Raw genomic sequence first — 14446 nt, 5'->3', positions numbered from 1 at the left:
ATCCTATGTCCTTCAGTCCCTGAGCAGTGTTGAAAGCTTTTCTTTGTATTACCTTCACTTACTTGCTCACAGTGCCATCCATTTGTATATTCAAGGGTATTAGCTTATTATATTAAAGATTATATTTTACACTTTCAGTAATACTAGGGTTTTGTTTTTTTTTTTTTAACAGTAGATACACTTATAATTTACAGTTCAGCTATTTGTTAGAATTGTATTTTGGTAAAAAGACTTTCTTTTTTGCTATGTCTCTTAATGCCATTGATTAATTAAATGTCTGGTTCTGGAAATGTAGCTCCCTTTGTTTGATAGAGTGTCCTCAGTAGTAACTGTTTCTAGAAATGCAAGTTGACAGTTCTTATTGGCTGACGTTGGCTGATCTGAACGTCATCATTGGTAGAGTGTTGAGAGTTCGGGGTAGAGGTAATAAAGGAAAAATCTTTCTGAGAAAACATACAGACTCTGTGGCCTTGATGATACTTAATAGATCTGTTTCTCTCTCCTTTCAGACTGGTCGAATTGACAAATCCTACCCCACAGTATGTGGCCACACAGGACCAGTGCTGGACATAGACTGGTGCCCACACAACGACCAGGTCATTGCCAGCGGCTCGGAGGACTGCACTGTTATGGTAAGGCCCTGTGGTGTGGTGGGCACGCGGGCCAGCGCGGCTCACACGCTGCCTTGCAAGAGTGCGTGCACGGAGCTTTGAAGTGCAGAAAATCGTAGTAGCTTTGACTGTCCATTGTGTTATGTAAGAATCTAGCAACATCAGCTTTTAGCGTTGATAAACCATTTTACAAGCCCTTATATCAAGGAGCTGGGCCCTGTTGTCTTTTTTCTTCTTCCGAATGAGTGTGTGTATGTGTGTGTGTTCTTCCTTGTTAACAGTTAACACATCTGCTTGGTTGGGAAGATTTTAGAAAAGGTAGAGTGACTTTCAAATATTTCCTTGAATGCCATTGGATGACATGACCTCCTTCCCCACCAAAAAGGCAGACAAAATTGTTATCATGAATTGCATATTCCAGTGAAATACGATGCCAGAGGTTATACAGATAAATGGGACATGAAACAGATACTGAGAGATAGTAATGAGTTTTTTGCAAGTGCTTATTTCCAAGCTCATGTTTGTGGACCCCGATTAAGAAAGTCCTTTCTATGCAGGTGTACAAACATCCAACTTCAAAGATTTTTAAAGTAAGTTCTTTATGTTCCCTAGGTTCTGAAAGTAGGTTATATGTGAAACCAGGCTTTGGTGGAGGGAAGGAGTACTTTTGAAAGTGAAGCTTCTTGTTCTTGATTATGTTCTTCTTAGCCTGCAAATGTAATTATGGGTTTGGATCCATTTTTAACCCTATCCCAGCATCTGCTGGAAAAGTTGAGCATGAGTGCAGAAGGGGAGTCCTGAAGTCAGGTCTGGATGGGGGCAGGTCTTCCCTAAGGCAGCCTCTCACTTGGCAGTGGAGAGCTGCAAGAACTGCACTAGGGGAGCTCCCTCTTGGTTTTCTGTGCACTGAACCAGACCTAGAAACATTGTTTGGAAGGCTTTGTTAATTATAATTATTTTACATAAACACAAATGAATTCCTGAACTGTGCCATTTAAACATTTACCAATTTTTCTCATGGACTTTTGGCTGAGGATAACTCCTCCTGTGATCTCATGATTTTGGCAGCCAAAGCGTATTAAAGAAATATGCTGCTATTAAAAGGAATTGTTCCATTTAACATGCCTTGCTAAATTGATCATTTGAATGGCTGCAGACACATTTTGCTAAGGGAGAGGAACAGTGTTCAGCCCCAATGCCAAAATCTTAATCTCAGAAACCTTAACCTTTCTTAGAGCAGGGTGTTTGACCCATCTCTCCTCATCTCCAGCATTATTGGTCATGTTGCCCTTTAAAAAAAAAAAAACCACCTTTGAATTATAAAACACACTAAACAGTTAAGTGAAAAAGTGAATTGAGAGATTTATGACAGAGTGAACATCCTGTGACCACCACCCAGGTCAAGAAGTGGGACTCTCCCAGCCCCCTCAGACTCTTCCTGTGCCCACCCCAATCCCGAGCCGGCCCTCCCTCCACAAGTAACCAGTAAATTCACCTCCTTGCCTGCTCTTTGTGGTTTTAATCATGCAAACGTGCATCTCTGGATGATGCTAGAGCTCTTCCAAGTTTTAAGAGCTTGATAGGTCTTTTAAGTCTTTCCTAGTCTACAGAAGGAGTTCCTCCTCCATCCTTTCCTTGTTGAAGATGCCTGACCTTCGACCTGAAGCTTCCAGCAGTACAGATTCTGCTGATTACACCCTCATGGTCCAGTTCAACCTGCTTCTCTGTCTTTCAGATTCCCTGCAAGTTGGCAGCTGCATCCTGGAGTGTGATTAGATTCAGATTCCAACCCTTTGACAAGCCTAGAGCTCCAGCTCTGGTCTCCCTCAAGGCATGAGGTCTCAAGATGCCTGTTTTTTTCTCTTTTTTTTAATTTGCGCAGTTACTAGATATCAGTTGTTTTCAGTTTTCAGCTGGTAAAAGTTGTAAGCTGGTCCTCCCTCTTATCTGCTATTTAGTTACCCAGGAGTACAGTTCATACAGGAAAGCAGGGTAGACATTTGTTTGTTTCCTTTTATTTACCCAGTTTTCAAGATAATGAATTGGTTTACGGTCTTCCTCAGAAGGTGACCAATTAGTTTTTCCTTTGGAGGTTTTCTTCCCCTTTCATTTCATGTGGAACTCATGGATTTGAACTTATTTCACAGGTTTTGATCCATTACAGTTCTTCTTTCAAAGCTCAGCTCATTCAGTCTTTGTTAATGGGAACCTGTCTGCAGTTCCCGAGTCCTGACATGACCCTACTTGTTTCTGTTGCTTCCTTACTCTTTGGTATGTCGAAGTGTCTAAGGCCCTTCCTAGACATCTTTGGCCCCACACCTCGAATTGGCCTTTCTCTCAGAAGCTCTGGTTTCTTTGAAAAATGGAATTTCTAGGTCACTGTCCGGATGTTTAGGGATGCTCATTGTTACTGTGGTGATCATTGTTTTTAAGACAGTGCAGTAAATTTGTTCAGAATATCCATATGTATTTAAAGATATAATACCTTGTGACTTAGTTTTAATCTTTCTAGTTCAAAGTCAGGACTATAGAGTTTTTATTTGACTTTAATAATACATCTCTGTCTCCTTTCTTTCACACCCAGAATCCTGGTTTTCAGGGATTCAAGATGAATTAAAATATTCTAATCTATCTCATTTGCTGTTTCACAGTATACACACAGTAGTCTCACACTAAAAATATCAATAGTATCACCACTATCATGATTGCTGAAAGCAGTTTAAAAAAAAAAGTCATTTGGATCATCTGACACTCCTCCTCTGATAGATTGTAGACCCCAGTTCTCTGGAAACCAACCTGAGAGGGCTCCCTCCTGGGATGGTCTGGATCCATACTGAGGAGCAGTTCTAAGGGATGGAATCAACTAGGAAGGGTTTGTGGGAACAAGTGCTCTAAGCTCTTTGATATTGACAGTAGCTCGTTGTGACCTTTATACTTGAAGGTAAATTTTTCTGGATATTCCTTGACTTGCAGCGTTTCCTTGAGTATTTAAATCTTATTTTGGCACAAAGTGTTGCTATAAAAAACCAGATGATGGTGTAATTTTCTTTTCCTTATAGAGTATGTTCTTTTTGCCTAGATGTTCGTAAGATTTTTGTTTTTTTCTTAAAATGTAGTAGATTTCACTATACTGTTTTTGGTTATTCTGAGTTGGTATTTCTGAGTATGTGATGTTCTCTTTCAGTGTAGCTTCAGGTCTCTTTTTTTCTTCCCTCTAGGAAAGTTTTCTTGACTTAGAAGTCTTCAAAGTTTGTTCTTTTGCTTTGGTTTTTTCCTTTAGGGACTCCTGTTATCCAAATGCTTTATCTTCTTTCTTTGATGTTTGATATTATCTATCTAGCTTTGATATTTATCAGTTTCTCTCCAAACCTTTTTTTTCTTCTTTTTTTTTTTTTAGCATTTACAAAGATGTTTAATAGCACTCCTGTCTATTAAAGAAAACACAAAGTTCAAATGCCCAACATTAATTATGTTTAACACTTGGTATATACATTTGAACAAAGAGAAACGCTGCTGAGTAGACATTGGATTTAAATAAAGGTGTTGTAGGTATAATTCATTACAATTTATATTATGAATAAATAAGAAAAAAGGGCTGAAAAAGACAGAGATTTATTTTTCATTATTCTTTCATTTGGACCCAACACATCACACCCCTGCCCCACCAAGAACTTATTACTTCCCGCCATTAAACCATAATGATGACTCTCCATCTGGCAGTTACAGCACAGAACCAGCCCCTGGTTCAGTGGAAGCAGTGTTTGGCTCTACAGTTTATATCCTAACTTCGCCCCAGCTTCAGGAGCACAAACTCATGCCTTTGGTCACTTGAGACTTTTAAAAAGCACCAACTGATGGTGCTAGCTGATTTGGACCTAAAATGTCACTGTCCACCAGAGAAGAGGCTCTCACTAGATTCCAAATCTGTTATTTATTTTTCAGAAATCAAAGCAAGAAGAAACTTTTGAGAACAAGGCCATCCTAGGAATGTTCATAAAATCGCTCTTCAGCTTGTGGCTGATACATGAGATTATAAATAAATAAATAAATATCCCCTCCCCAACCAGGTGTGAGGCTTAACCAGCAGCTTCAGAGGCCTGGTCTATCTTTCGTGTTCAGAAAGAAACTTTGCCTTAAAAGGTCAGACCAGTAACACTGCAGCCCCAGCAGCCTCTGCAAAGAGGCCTTGCCAGCCACCAGCAGTCAGACACAACAGTGTCCAGCACCAGTCCCCAGGCCTGCCTCTCCAGAGTTTCACAGGCGGGACCCATGTGAGGGGGGCAGCCCGTACTGTTGGAGGATGGCCCAGTACTCCCCAGGGCGCAACAGGACAAGGGATGCCAGACTTTCCAGGCACAGGCAAGTCGACCACAGTTGAGCCTCGTCATCCTCAGGGCTCTGGTTGTCCCCAGTTGGTCCCCAGTCAATCACCAAGGACAGACAAGGCCAGAGGTCCTGGAATTCCTTGACATTCAGAGAGCTGGCCTGAGGGCTGAGGTTTTTGCTGGTGAAAGCAAATGGTCCCCCAAACACCTGGGCCAAGTCCTGCCTGAAAGGCGTGGAACCCGGATGCCTACAAGAGGAGTGGAGAGGCTCGGATCCTCCGAGGGTTCCATCCCAGGGTCACTGGGCTGGCAGCAGGTGGCTCAGGAGCCCCTCGGGTGCTCTCACATGGTGGGACCTGCAGACCTCAGCCACGCTGGGATCTGCGGGCCTTGGCCCCCTGCATGGGCGTACCAGAGACATCCCTCTGACTCATTTCTTGTAGGCTAAAATTTTTCTGCTTTTTACCTTTTATTTCTTTGGGGTGTTATTTTTGTCTGTTTGCTCTTACTTTCTTTGTTAGCCTTCGTTTCTAAAGTACTTTTACTTTGATTTCTAATTTTTTCCTGATTTCCACCACCTAACTCTTGAATTTTTCAAGTTCGAACTTATAATGTTTCCAATGTCTTGTTCTCTTAATAATGTCTTTTGAAGTGTGTGTGATAGCATTTAAATCGTTTTTGGCACTGATCTTGTTAGTGTTCTGTATTGTCTGTCGGGATGCTATTCTTTACCTTATTTTCTTTTTTTCTTATAGTAGTTTTGGAGCCTTTATTTATTTATTTTCCTCTCTTAGTTTTATGTGAATTTAGTTTTTCCAAAGCTTTCGAAAGCTGGCTTTCTTTATAAAGCTATTCAAACTTTGCAGAGCGCCCTCTTCTGTCGTTTTCAGGTAGTGTTGAGGAACACCGTGGCTTGCTGTGTATTTCCTGACCTGCTTTTTATTTGACCTTTCTGATTCCTTTGTCCATCTTCTGTCCTGCTCAGCTTTGCTTCCATTTCTTGGAGCTGCCTCTCAGTGTGGGCCTGTATCAGAAGGGAGTCCTCTCTGGTTGACTTGTAGAATATTGGAGTCTAGATTTCTCCAGCCCCTTCAGACCTTTGCTGTTTCAGGTCCCTGTTCTTGTCCACTGTTGGAGAAGGCAGAGCCCCTCCTGTTTCCATTGTGGTCTCGTAACGGCCTGCCCTGCTGAGGTCTGTGGGGCCCCTGTTGCTGCCCCATGAGTTTTTCACACAGAGACCGACAGCACACGGGTCGTGCGGCTGTTGGTGATTTTCCTCCACCCACTTGCATCTGGCTGGGTTGTCACCTCGTTTTCTGTAAATGTGGTCCCTGTGTTTTGTTTTGTCATTTGAGTGCTCTGTGTTTTTCTGCAGGGAGTTGGGGAGATCTGTTGCTGATACCACCGTCTTCCCAGAATCCTCCAGTTTTGCCCCGTTATTGGTTTTGCCAATAAAGTGAACATTTTGTAAATTTGAAATAAATCTTCCTCCAGCTTTTTTTAGTCCCTTAAGTATGGGGCTGATGTTTTAATTGCTTAATTTGCCTCAAATCATTTGATATTATTATTGGGCTAATTACAAAATGCTTCAATAACTCAGCAGTTGAAAAAAAAAATTTTAAGAAGTATTTGATCTCCTACGCCACCTGCTGCTTAATACCTCATTTTCCACTTGTTCTGAAGATAAAAGAACACTGTACAGTAGATCAAATGATTTAAAACAGCAGCTTTTATAAATGGAAAAAAAAAAAAAAAAGAAGAGAAGTTGACTGTAGTTTCCTCCTGGTAATAGCCCAGGAGCTGCAAATGTGGATTGCTATCAGGGCCCAGCTCTTGTAGAGAAAGGATGCTGAGAAAGTCCCAGGCCACGTATATATATATATATATATATATATATATATATATATATATATATATATATATGCACTCAGCCTCAGTTACCTTACTTGTTTCAAAAACTAAAATAAATAAATAAACACACAAATACACCAATTGAGAGGATCAAGGAGGTATGAATATATAATGAGTTATTTTTCTTACAGTGAATTTTGATGTATACTTACAGTGGATTCATGGCAGTAAGAATATCTTCAGCAGATAATTCAGTAGGAAAAAAATACAACAAAACCAGTTTACCAAGTGAACGGTAAATGATTAAACTAATTTTAAAAACTGCTTTTTGTATTTATGGTATAATTCTATGATGTCCTCTGCATTTAAGTGATGGTTTATGCATCGTGTGAGCATTGACTCTGTGACAGTGGTGTTAGTGTAGGTTGCAGTTTTAGGGAAGGAACGCCAGCCTATGGTACACCCCTTCATCGTCTAGAGGTGGCTTCTTAAAGCCGCCTGGAGGTGAGTTTTACAGGTATAGTTTGCTTTTGATGTGCTGCTTGTTTTTTTCTTCTCATTTTTTGGCCACTCCATTTGGCACGTGGTGTGGGATCTTAGTTCTCTGACCGGGGATCGACGCTGTGTTCCCTGCCGTGGAAGTGCACAGTCTTAACCACTGGACCACCAGGGAAGTCCTGGTGTACTGCTTCTTGAAGTGATGTTTTGTACAAGCAAATAGCAATGATATAAACCCTGCTCCTGGAAACTATACTCTGCTCCTAGGTTTTCCAGATTTTTTGATACTATGAGTTCTCTTAACAAAATCTCCTCACAGAGAGTTTGAAAGATTGCAGCTGTTGAGTATTTTACTTGGGACAGTTTTAGCTCCAAGAAAGTAACAGCACCTTATATAATACAAAGAGCAGCCAAGGTAGGTTAAGTGAATGGTGTCGATTCAACACTGTCCCTTATCTGCAAACACAGATGCAAAGACCAGCTGCCCAGACAGTGGGGCCACCTGGTTTGGTTCTTCCAGAGTCTGGGAGAGGGAAGGTTCCTACAGGAGGCACACTCTTACCTGTCTTCACCTGGAGGTTCTGATGGTCCCAAATGACGAGGCTTAAATGGATACTGTTCCTTTGCCCAAATCAGTCTTAACACTCCTGTGGACATCAACAGTGATCAGCTCCCTAATTTAGCCAGTTTTGCGTCTGTTGTGAATTTTCCTATTGTGGGCTTTGTCTTGAAATAAAGATGGAGGTGACGTGGTTGGTGATGAGAGCACATTCCCCAGGGCTCCAGCCCTCTCAGTCATTCAGCAGGACTTGTTATTTCCATTCTGTCCAGATTGCATCTGGGCTGTCAGCCAAGTGGGTATTCCTTGGCACATCGGAACCCCACTCTCAGTTCTTGATTTTCTCAAGACCAGCGTTGTTCTCGGGGTCATGGTTCGTTGAGGGATGTTCTGAGTCTGCGTCCTGCCCGCTGGGGTGGTTGCACAGCGGCTTCTGCAGGGCGTTTGCTGCTCTGCGGCGGGTGCAGTCTCGGCCTCTCCCTGTCCCTTCAGATCAGCACTTTCCTCCATTCTGCCTTTGGGATTGATTTCTTCTGCATTACAAAAATGCGGCCTTTGTGGGGAATCCTCCTTTTTATGGCCGTAACTCCAGTAGCTGGCCCGGTAGCACGTTCACAATGGGTAATTAAAACAGGGAAGCGGTATCTGGAAACAGTTTGTGTTTGCTTAAAATATGCACTGTGTTTGAGAAATAAAACTGTCAAACAGATACACTTTAAAATGACTGCTTTGAGAGAAACCCGCTTTTCTTAATTTTCCTCACTTTTTTCCTGTTAGAACTATTCCTGAACAGGGGCTTAAAGTTGTTTTTTTCCAGAACCACATTGGCTTTTCACCCACTGATTCACTTTTTCATCTGGAAGCCCTAGAGACTGATGGCATTCCCCCCCCACCTCCCTTCTTTCAAAATGAAACAAGATAAAACATTGCCATAGTAATGTATCATCCACACAGAAAATGCCAGGAATACACAGTATTATTTTAAAAAAAGAAAAAAGCCAGGAGGCGATGGGATAGCTTGAAGTGGCTGCCAGGCTGAGTGCCCGCTGAGGGTTCAGCGAGGGTGTCTTACGCCTCTCTTCCTCTCTGCCCCCAAGGATGTGTCTGGGAGAGCAAGTGGTGGTAGAGTCCTTGCTGCGGCCACAGAACACAGAGGAGCTAACGGACCAGCCTGGAGATGAGAGCTGATCTCATTGTGCTAATTGGCCCGGGCATGAACTAGAGCTTTCACACATGTGATATCTTGGACATAAATTAGGCAGTTGGGTACAGGGCTGAATTAATTTGAAGACAAATTAATTTCATTGCCAAGAATCCTGCTGTTCAGACTTAAAATTACATATTGGGGTCATAGGGGTCACAGTTCCAACAAAAAAAATAATCATGAACGTAGATCTTTTTTTTTTTTTGGCCAGGCACTGTTTTAAGCCTTCATGTGGTGATTATATTTAATCACTGTTAACAGCACAGTGAGGCAGGAGCGTGTCCCATTTTACCACTCAGGAAACCCAGGCCCAAGGGAGGTGACAGTTTTGTCAAAGGTCACTCTGTTTGCAGTAGTTCACCTTCGGGTGGTGCTTGGGGGTGCAGAATGTTTCAGCTCGTTTGACCTTTCCAGCTACCCTGAGAGGGTAGAGCTGCTGCTATCCCCTGAATGGAACAAGGAAATCAAGGCTCCCAGAAGTGAAGCCCCTTCTTCATGCTGATGTCCCAGCTCTGGCGGAGACCCGGTCTCTAACATCCTGGCCAGTGTCCACACCAGGCTGCATCCCAGGTTGTGCGCAGGAAAACCGAACATAGACTGAATGGGACTCCCGCGACCTCTCCAGTCCAAACTGGAAGGCCGTTGTAGCTGTAGCAGGGAGCCCAGCAAAGGGCAGAGAGCCACGTACCAACGGGCCTGTGAGCCAGGTCAGCGGGCACCGAGCAGGGCTGTGTCCACTTCGTGTGGAAGGACTTATAGGTGTGCCAGTCCTTTCCCGAGTCCACCTTCCTCCCTGCAGAGGCTGGGGGGCCGCTGTCTTTGCGTCTCATTGCACAGAAGTTTCCCGTCACTGTCCCCTCCTGCTGGGAATCCCCTGCCAGTCTTATCTTACTCTGCTGTCTCTCAGCCCCTCAGCCAGCCTCTTTGGAGCATCCACTCTTTAGAAAATTGCTCCCTACATCTGTTTTATTTTGAAACTAGATTCTTGATTTCCTTCCTTCCTTCTCCCCTCCCTTCTTTCCTGCTTCCACCTGTCACCTAACTCCCATTCATCCTTAGAGGTGTCTCCTCAGGGAATCTCCTGGATGTACCAGACTCAGGTGCAGGAAGGCAACCTCGTGACAATTTTCACTCCACTTAGCTTACACAAGTGTCGCATTGGTAATGAGGACTCTGTGGTTTCCTAGTGAAAAAGACAAGTAACAACTACAGCCAACACTTACCCAGAGCCTGCCTTAGGCCAGGCATTGTTCTGAGTGCTTTAGATTCATGTTGCCACATTGGTCTCCAGACAGGCCCAGTGAGAGCAGATTTCTTATTATTCCCATTTTATAGACGAGGAAGTTTGAGGTCCAGATAGGTTAGGTGAATGTCCCCAAGGTCATGCAGTGGATATGTAGAAGAATTAGGATAGTCCTCACCCCTGCACTGTTCCGGGGGCACTGACTGTGTGTCAGGCACTGTTCCAGGACTTTCTTGATTCGTGTAGTCCTCACGGCACTAAATGAAGTCTGATGCGTCCCTGTGCCGAGCCCTTTGGCCATCACCGTAAGAGGCCTGGGCTGGAGTGGAACCAAGATCTGTTTGGTTCCTGAGCCCATGCTCCATCTGTCTGCTTGACTTTGCTGTCTTTGACTTTCAGTCTCATAGACCGACTACTCTGCTTTGTTAAGACTATAAACCCCTTGAGAGCAGGATCTGAGTTTAGTTGTCCTTCCCCTCCTTGCCTGGTAACGGGCCCGGGTTATGGTGGCTACTCAAGGAAAGTGCTCTTGAGTGAGTGACTGAGGTAGTAAGATGGGTTAGGTGTCTGGGTGAAATGCATAAGCCTTGTTGACAGAACCATGAGGTCTGCCAAAAGTGAGATAAAGAAGGGACAAAGAATTTCCTCATTTTTAAAAGTATATAATAAACATTATGCTCCATCAGTAAAATCTCCTTGCCATCCAAAGAAAAGATGGATGAAGAAGCTAGAGAAAGAAGAGATGAAGTCCCGTTATAAGCTCTCATGTTTAAGACAGGAAATGCTGATTATATCCAAAGCCACCCATCACTCCACGCCTCATTAGGGATTTAGAAAATGCACTATTTAATCGGGGTCAGTCAGGCACTGAAGGTTTTACGATCCTTGTGGGAAAACCTGGCAGCCCGCGCTCACAGTGCCGCCTGGAGACAGCATGTGGAATTACATGCTTTCTGTCCCAAGCCTGGTCAGAATTCATTTTGCAAAATGCATTTCCTGTTGAGTCATTAAAGTCCCACTTCCTAATTGTTTCTCTGCCGACTTCGTGCTTTGATTAAATCAGTCCTTGTTTTCTGTTCAAAATTTCTGTCCTGCTTTACATTCAAGTAGCCAGGTTCAATGTGGAACTGTTTTACTGATCATAAACCCTTGAATAAAAACAGGGGAAAGCAAACAGATAACACTAGAGGGTAGCAGACACCCACACTCCAGGAGAGGGGGCCACAGGCCAGAAGCCTGTTCTGTTTAGTCTGTTCTGTTCAGCCTGTTCTGTTCGGAGGAGGGAACCCTGGTCTGGGTGAGAGGTGGAAAGGAGCAAGGTCGGTCCCCCTTGCCTTCCCATGCTGGTTCACATCTGCCTTAAAACCCGCTGAATGATGGAGCGTTCAGGGGAAATTAGGTGGTTTCTTAAGCCCTCAGAAGGCAGGTTTATGAATAATCCCATAATTCACCACTTTCCTACAGTCCTCAGACTGGCACCCTTTTTGTTCTGATTCTTTGCAGGACAACAGAACCGAGCTGAACCTTAACCACTCCTAATCCAGACTCTGCCTCCACTAAGCAATTGAAAACAGACAGTTGTTTGTCTCCTCCTTAAAAATCCCCAACAAAGGAAAATTCTGTTTCTCACTTGTTCCACTGTTGAGCATGATTTTTTCCACTGGCAAGTTCTAGATTTGTTATGAACTAGTTCCATAAACTCTTTTATGGTAGAAGATTTACTTAATCTTCATACAGAAGACAATAATTGTTTTAATTTTTAACCTTTTCACAAGCTTAAATGTTATTTAATATCTGGTTTTAACAGCTTTATTGAGATTTGATTTACATATAGCTTACCCATTTAAAGTGTACAATTCAGTGGTCTTTAGTATATTCACAGATATGTGCCACTCTCACCACAGACAATTTTAGAATGTTTTCACCACCTCAGAAACCCCACATTCTAAGCTGTTGCACACGCACACACCCAGCACTAAGCAACCACTAATATACTTTCTGCCTCTATTGATTTTCCTTTCTGGACGTCTCATACGCACGAATCCTACAGTATGCGGATTGTCATCACTGGCTTCTTTTTCTTAACCTAACATTGTCAAGTTTCATCCACATTGTAGCATCTGTCAATGCATGCATACTCAGTCGTGTCCGACTCTGCAATCCCATGGACTGAAACCTGGCAGGTTCCTCTGTCCATGGCATTCTTCCAGATAAAATTACTGGAGTGAGTTGCCATTTCCTCCTCCAGGGAATCTTCCCCACCCAGGGATCAAACCTGCATCGACAGGAGAATTCTTTCCCACTGAGCCGCCAGGGAAGCCCAGTGTGTCAGAACTTCACCCCTTTCTTTGGTCATATGTTCCTTTTTGTTTCACATTTCTTGCGTTCGTTTATCAGTTGCTGGACATTTGGGTTGTTTCCACCTCTTGGCTATGATGAATAATAATAGGTTTATGGTGCAAAACATGTATTTTCCTTTTTCTTGGGTAGATACCTAGAAGTGGAATTGCTGGGTCATAGAGTAACTTTGTGCTTGATCATTTGATGAATTCCTAAACTGTTGCCCAAAGCTGCTGCACTATTTTTCATTCTAGCCAGCAGTGTATGAGGGCTCTGAATTCTCTCCATTCTCGCCAATACTTGTTGGTATCTGTCTTTTTGATTCCAAACTTCTAGTGGGTATGAAGTGATATGTTATTGTGGTTTTGATTTGTCTTTCCCTGGTAGCTGATGATATTGAGCAGCTCTTCATGTGCTTTTTTGCCATTTGTATATCTTCCTTGAAGAAATATTTAGATTTCTTGCTCATTTTAAAAAAATGGGATTATTTTTTCTTTTCTTATTGAGTTCTTTATATGGTCTAGATAAAACTCGTTTTTCAGATATTTGACATAAATTATTTTCTCTCATTCTGTGGGTTGTCTTGTCCCTTTCTTGATAGTATTCTTTGAAACACAAAAGTTTTTCATTTTGATGAAGTCCAATTAAGGTTTTTCTTTTGTAAGAAGATTTCTTCAGTACGTGTTACAAAACTATTAGGTATCTTTTCTATTTTCCCAATGTAAAATTATAGAAAATATGTTTGAAAAACTATGCCATCTCCCAAGAACTTTTGGTGGATAGAGTTTGCTTTCCCCTCAAGACCATGGGCTTACCTAGGGGTTTTCACCCCAGTGCTTCTTTTCGTGGGTGCTTGCTTCAGTCATTTTTTATTTTTCTTTCAATTTTTTGGTATGCTTCTAACTGGAGAGTTTTTAACTTAACAGGGAATATAAAATAAAATCTCCACTAATAGTAAATAAAAGCCAGAGAGGTCTAATATTTTTAGAGCTTGTGGATATTTTGCTCTTTGCTATCCTACTCCATTTGAAAAACAGCTGTTCGTGTTTCACCACGTTCTGCCTTTCATCCAGAGACCACGGTGTATTCTGTTTACACACAGCGAGGCTTCACACAGGATGGTCACAGTAAATGTGATAACAAAAGCCGACCACTTTCATGTGGATCACCTTTCTTCCTCTTCCAACAGGTATGGCAGATCCCAGAAAATGGACTCACCCTTTCCCTGACTGAGCCCGTGGTCATCTTAGAAGGCCACTCAAAGAGAGTTGGCATCGTAGCCTGGCACCCGACGGCCCGCAACGTGCTTCTCAGCGCAGGTAAGAACTGAGCAGCCTCTGCTTTCCCCTTCCCCTCATTCCCCACGGCCCCATGTAGAGGGAGCAACAGACGCATTCTGACTGTGCTAGCAGCTGTGAAATCAGAAGAACCCAGGGTGGGGTGCAGGTGTCCCCCAACCCATGTGTGCACTCGCGCGTGCGCGTATGTATGTGTGTGTGTGTTGAGGCCACTGGGGCAGATCCAGTGGAAGCTGTGGACTTCTTGTCTAGAAGCAGGAACAGGCACGTACTTACTTAGTGCATCTAGCACTTTGTGAGTCTAGTGAATCTCAGCAGAGTCTCGGTTCCCGCCGGGGCTTCCATGGCCCTCAGTTGTAGTTACTCCTGATGTGGTAGAAGGACCCCAACTGGGAGTCAGGAACTCTGGTATTGCTGCCAATGTTGGGGTGATCTTGTTAGTTAAATATGCTGTTTCCTTTTAAAAACACTTCCATTTTTCTCCTTGTAGTCCATGTATATTATAGAGAATACATAT

The 14446-nt window shown here is 43.0% G+C and overlaps 1 protein-coding gene across 1 annotated transcript in view; it reads left to right on the top strand.

Moving 5' to 3' along the window:
- CORO1C (coronin 1C) overlaps nt 1-14446 on the top strand; it is a 72824-nt gene that overhangs the window by 46139 nt on the left and 12239 nt on the right. Inside the window, exons 3-4 of the mRNA XM_061141689.1 lie at nt 510-632; nt 13821-13950. Coding sequence (XP_060997672.1) covers nt 510-632; nt 13821-13950 — 253 coding nt within the window. The remainder of the gene's footprint in view (nt 1-509; nt 633-13820; nt 13951-14446) is intronic.

This window comes from Dama dama, chromosome 5 (assembly GCF_033118175.1).
Source record: "Dama dama isolate Ldn47 chromosome 5, ASM3311817v1, whole genome shotgun sequence".
In the NCBI taxonomy this organism is placed as follows: domain Eukaryota; kingdom Metazoa; phylum Chordata; class Mammalia; order Artiodactyla; family Cervidae; genus Dama; species Dama dama.
Note: the sequence above shows the minus strand (reverse complement) of the source record. Positions and strands in the feature narration are given on the sequence as shown.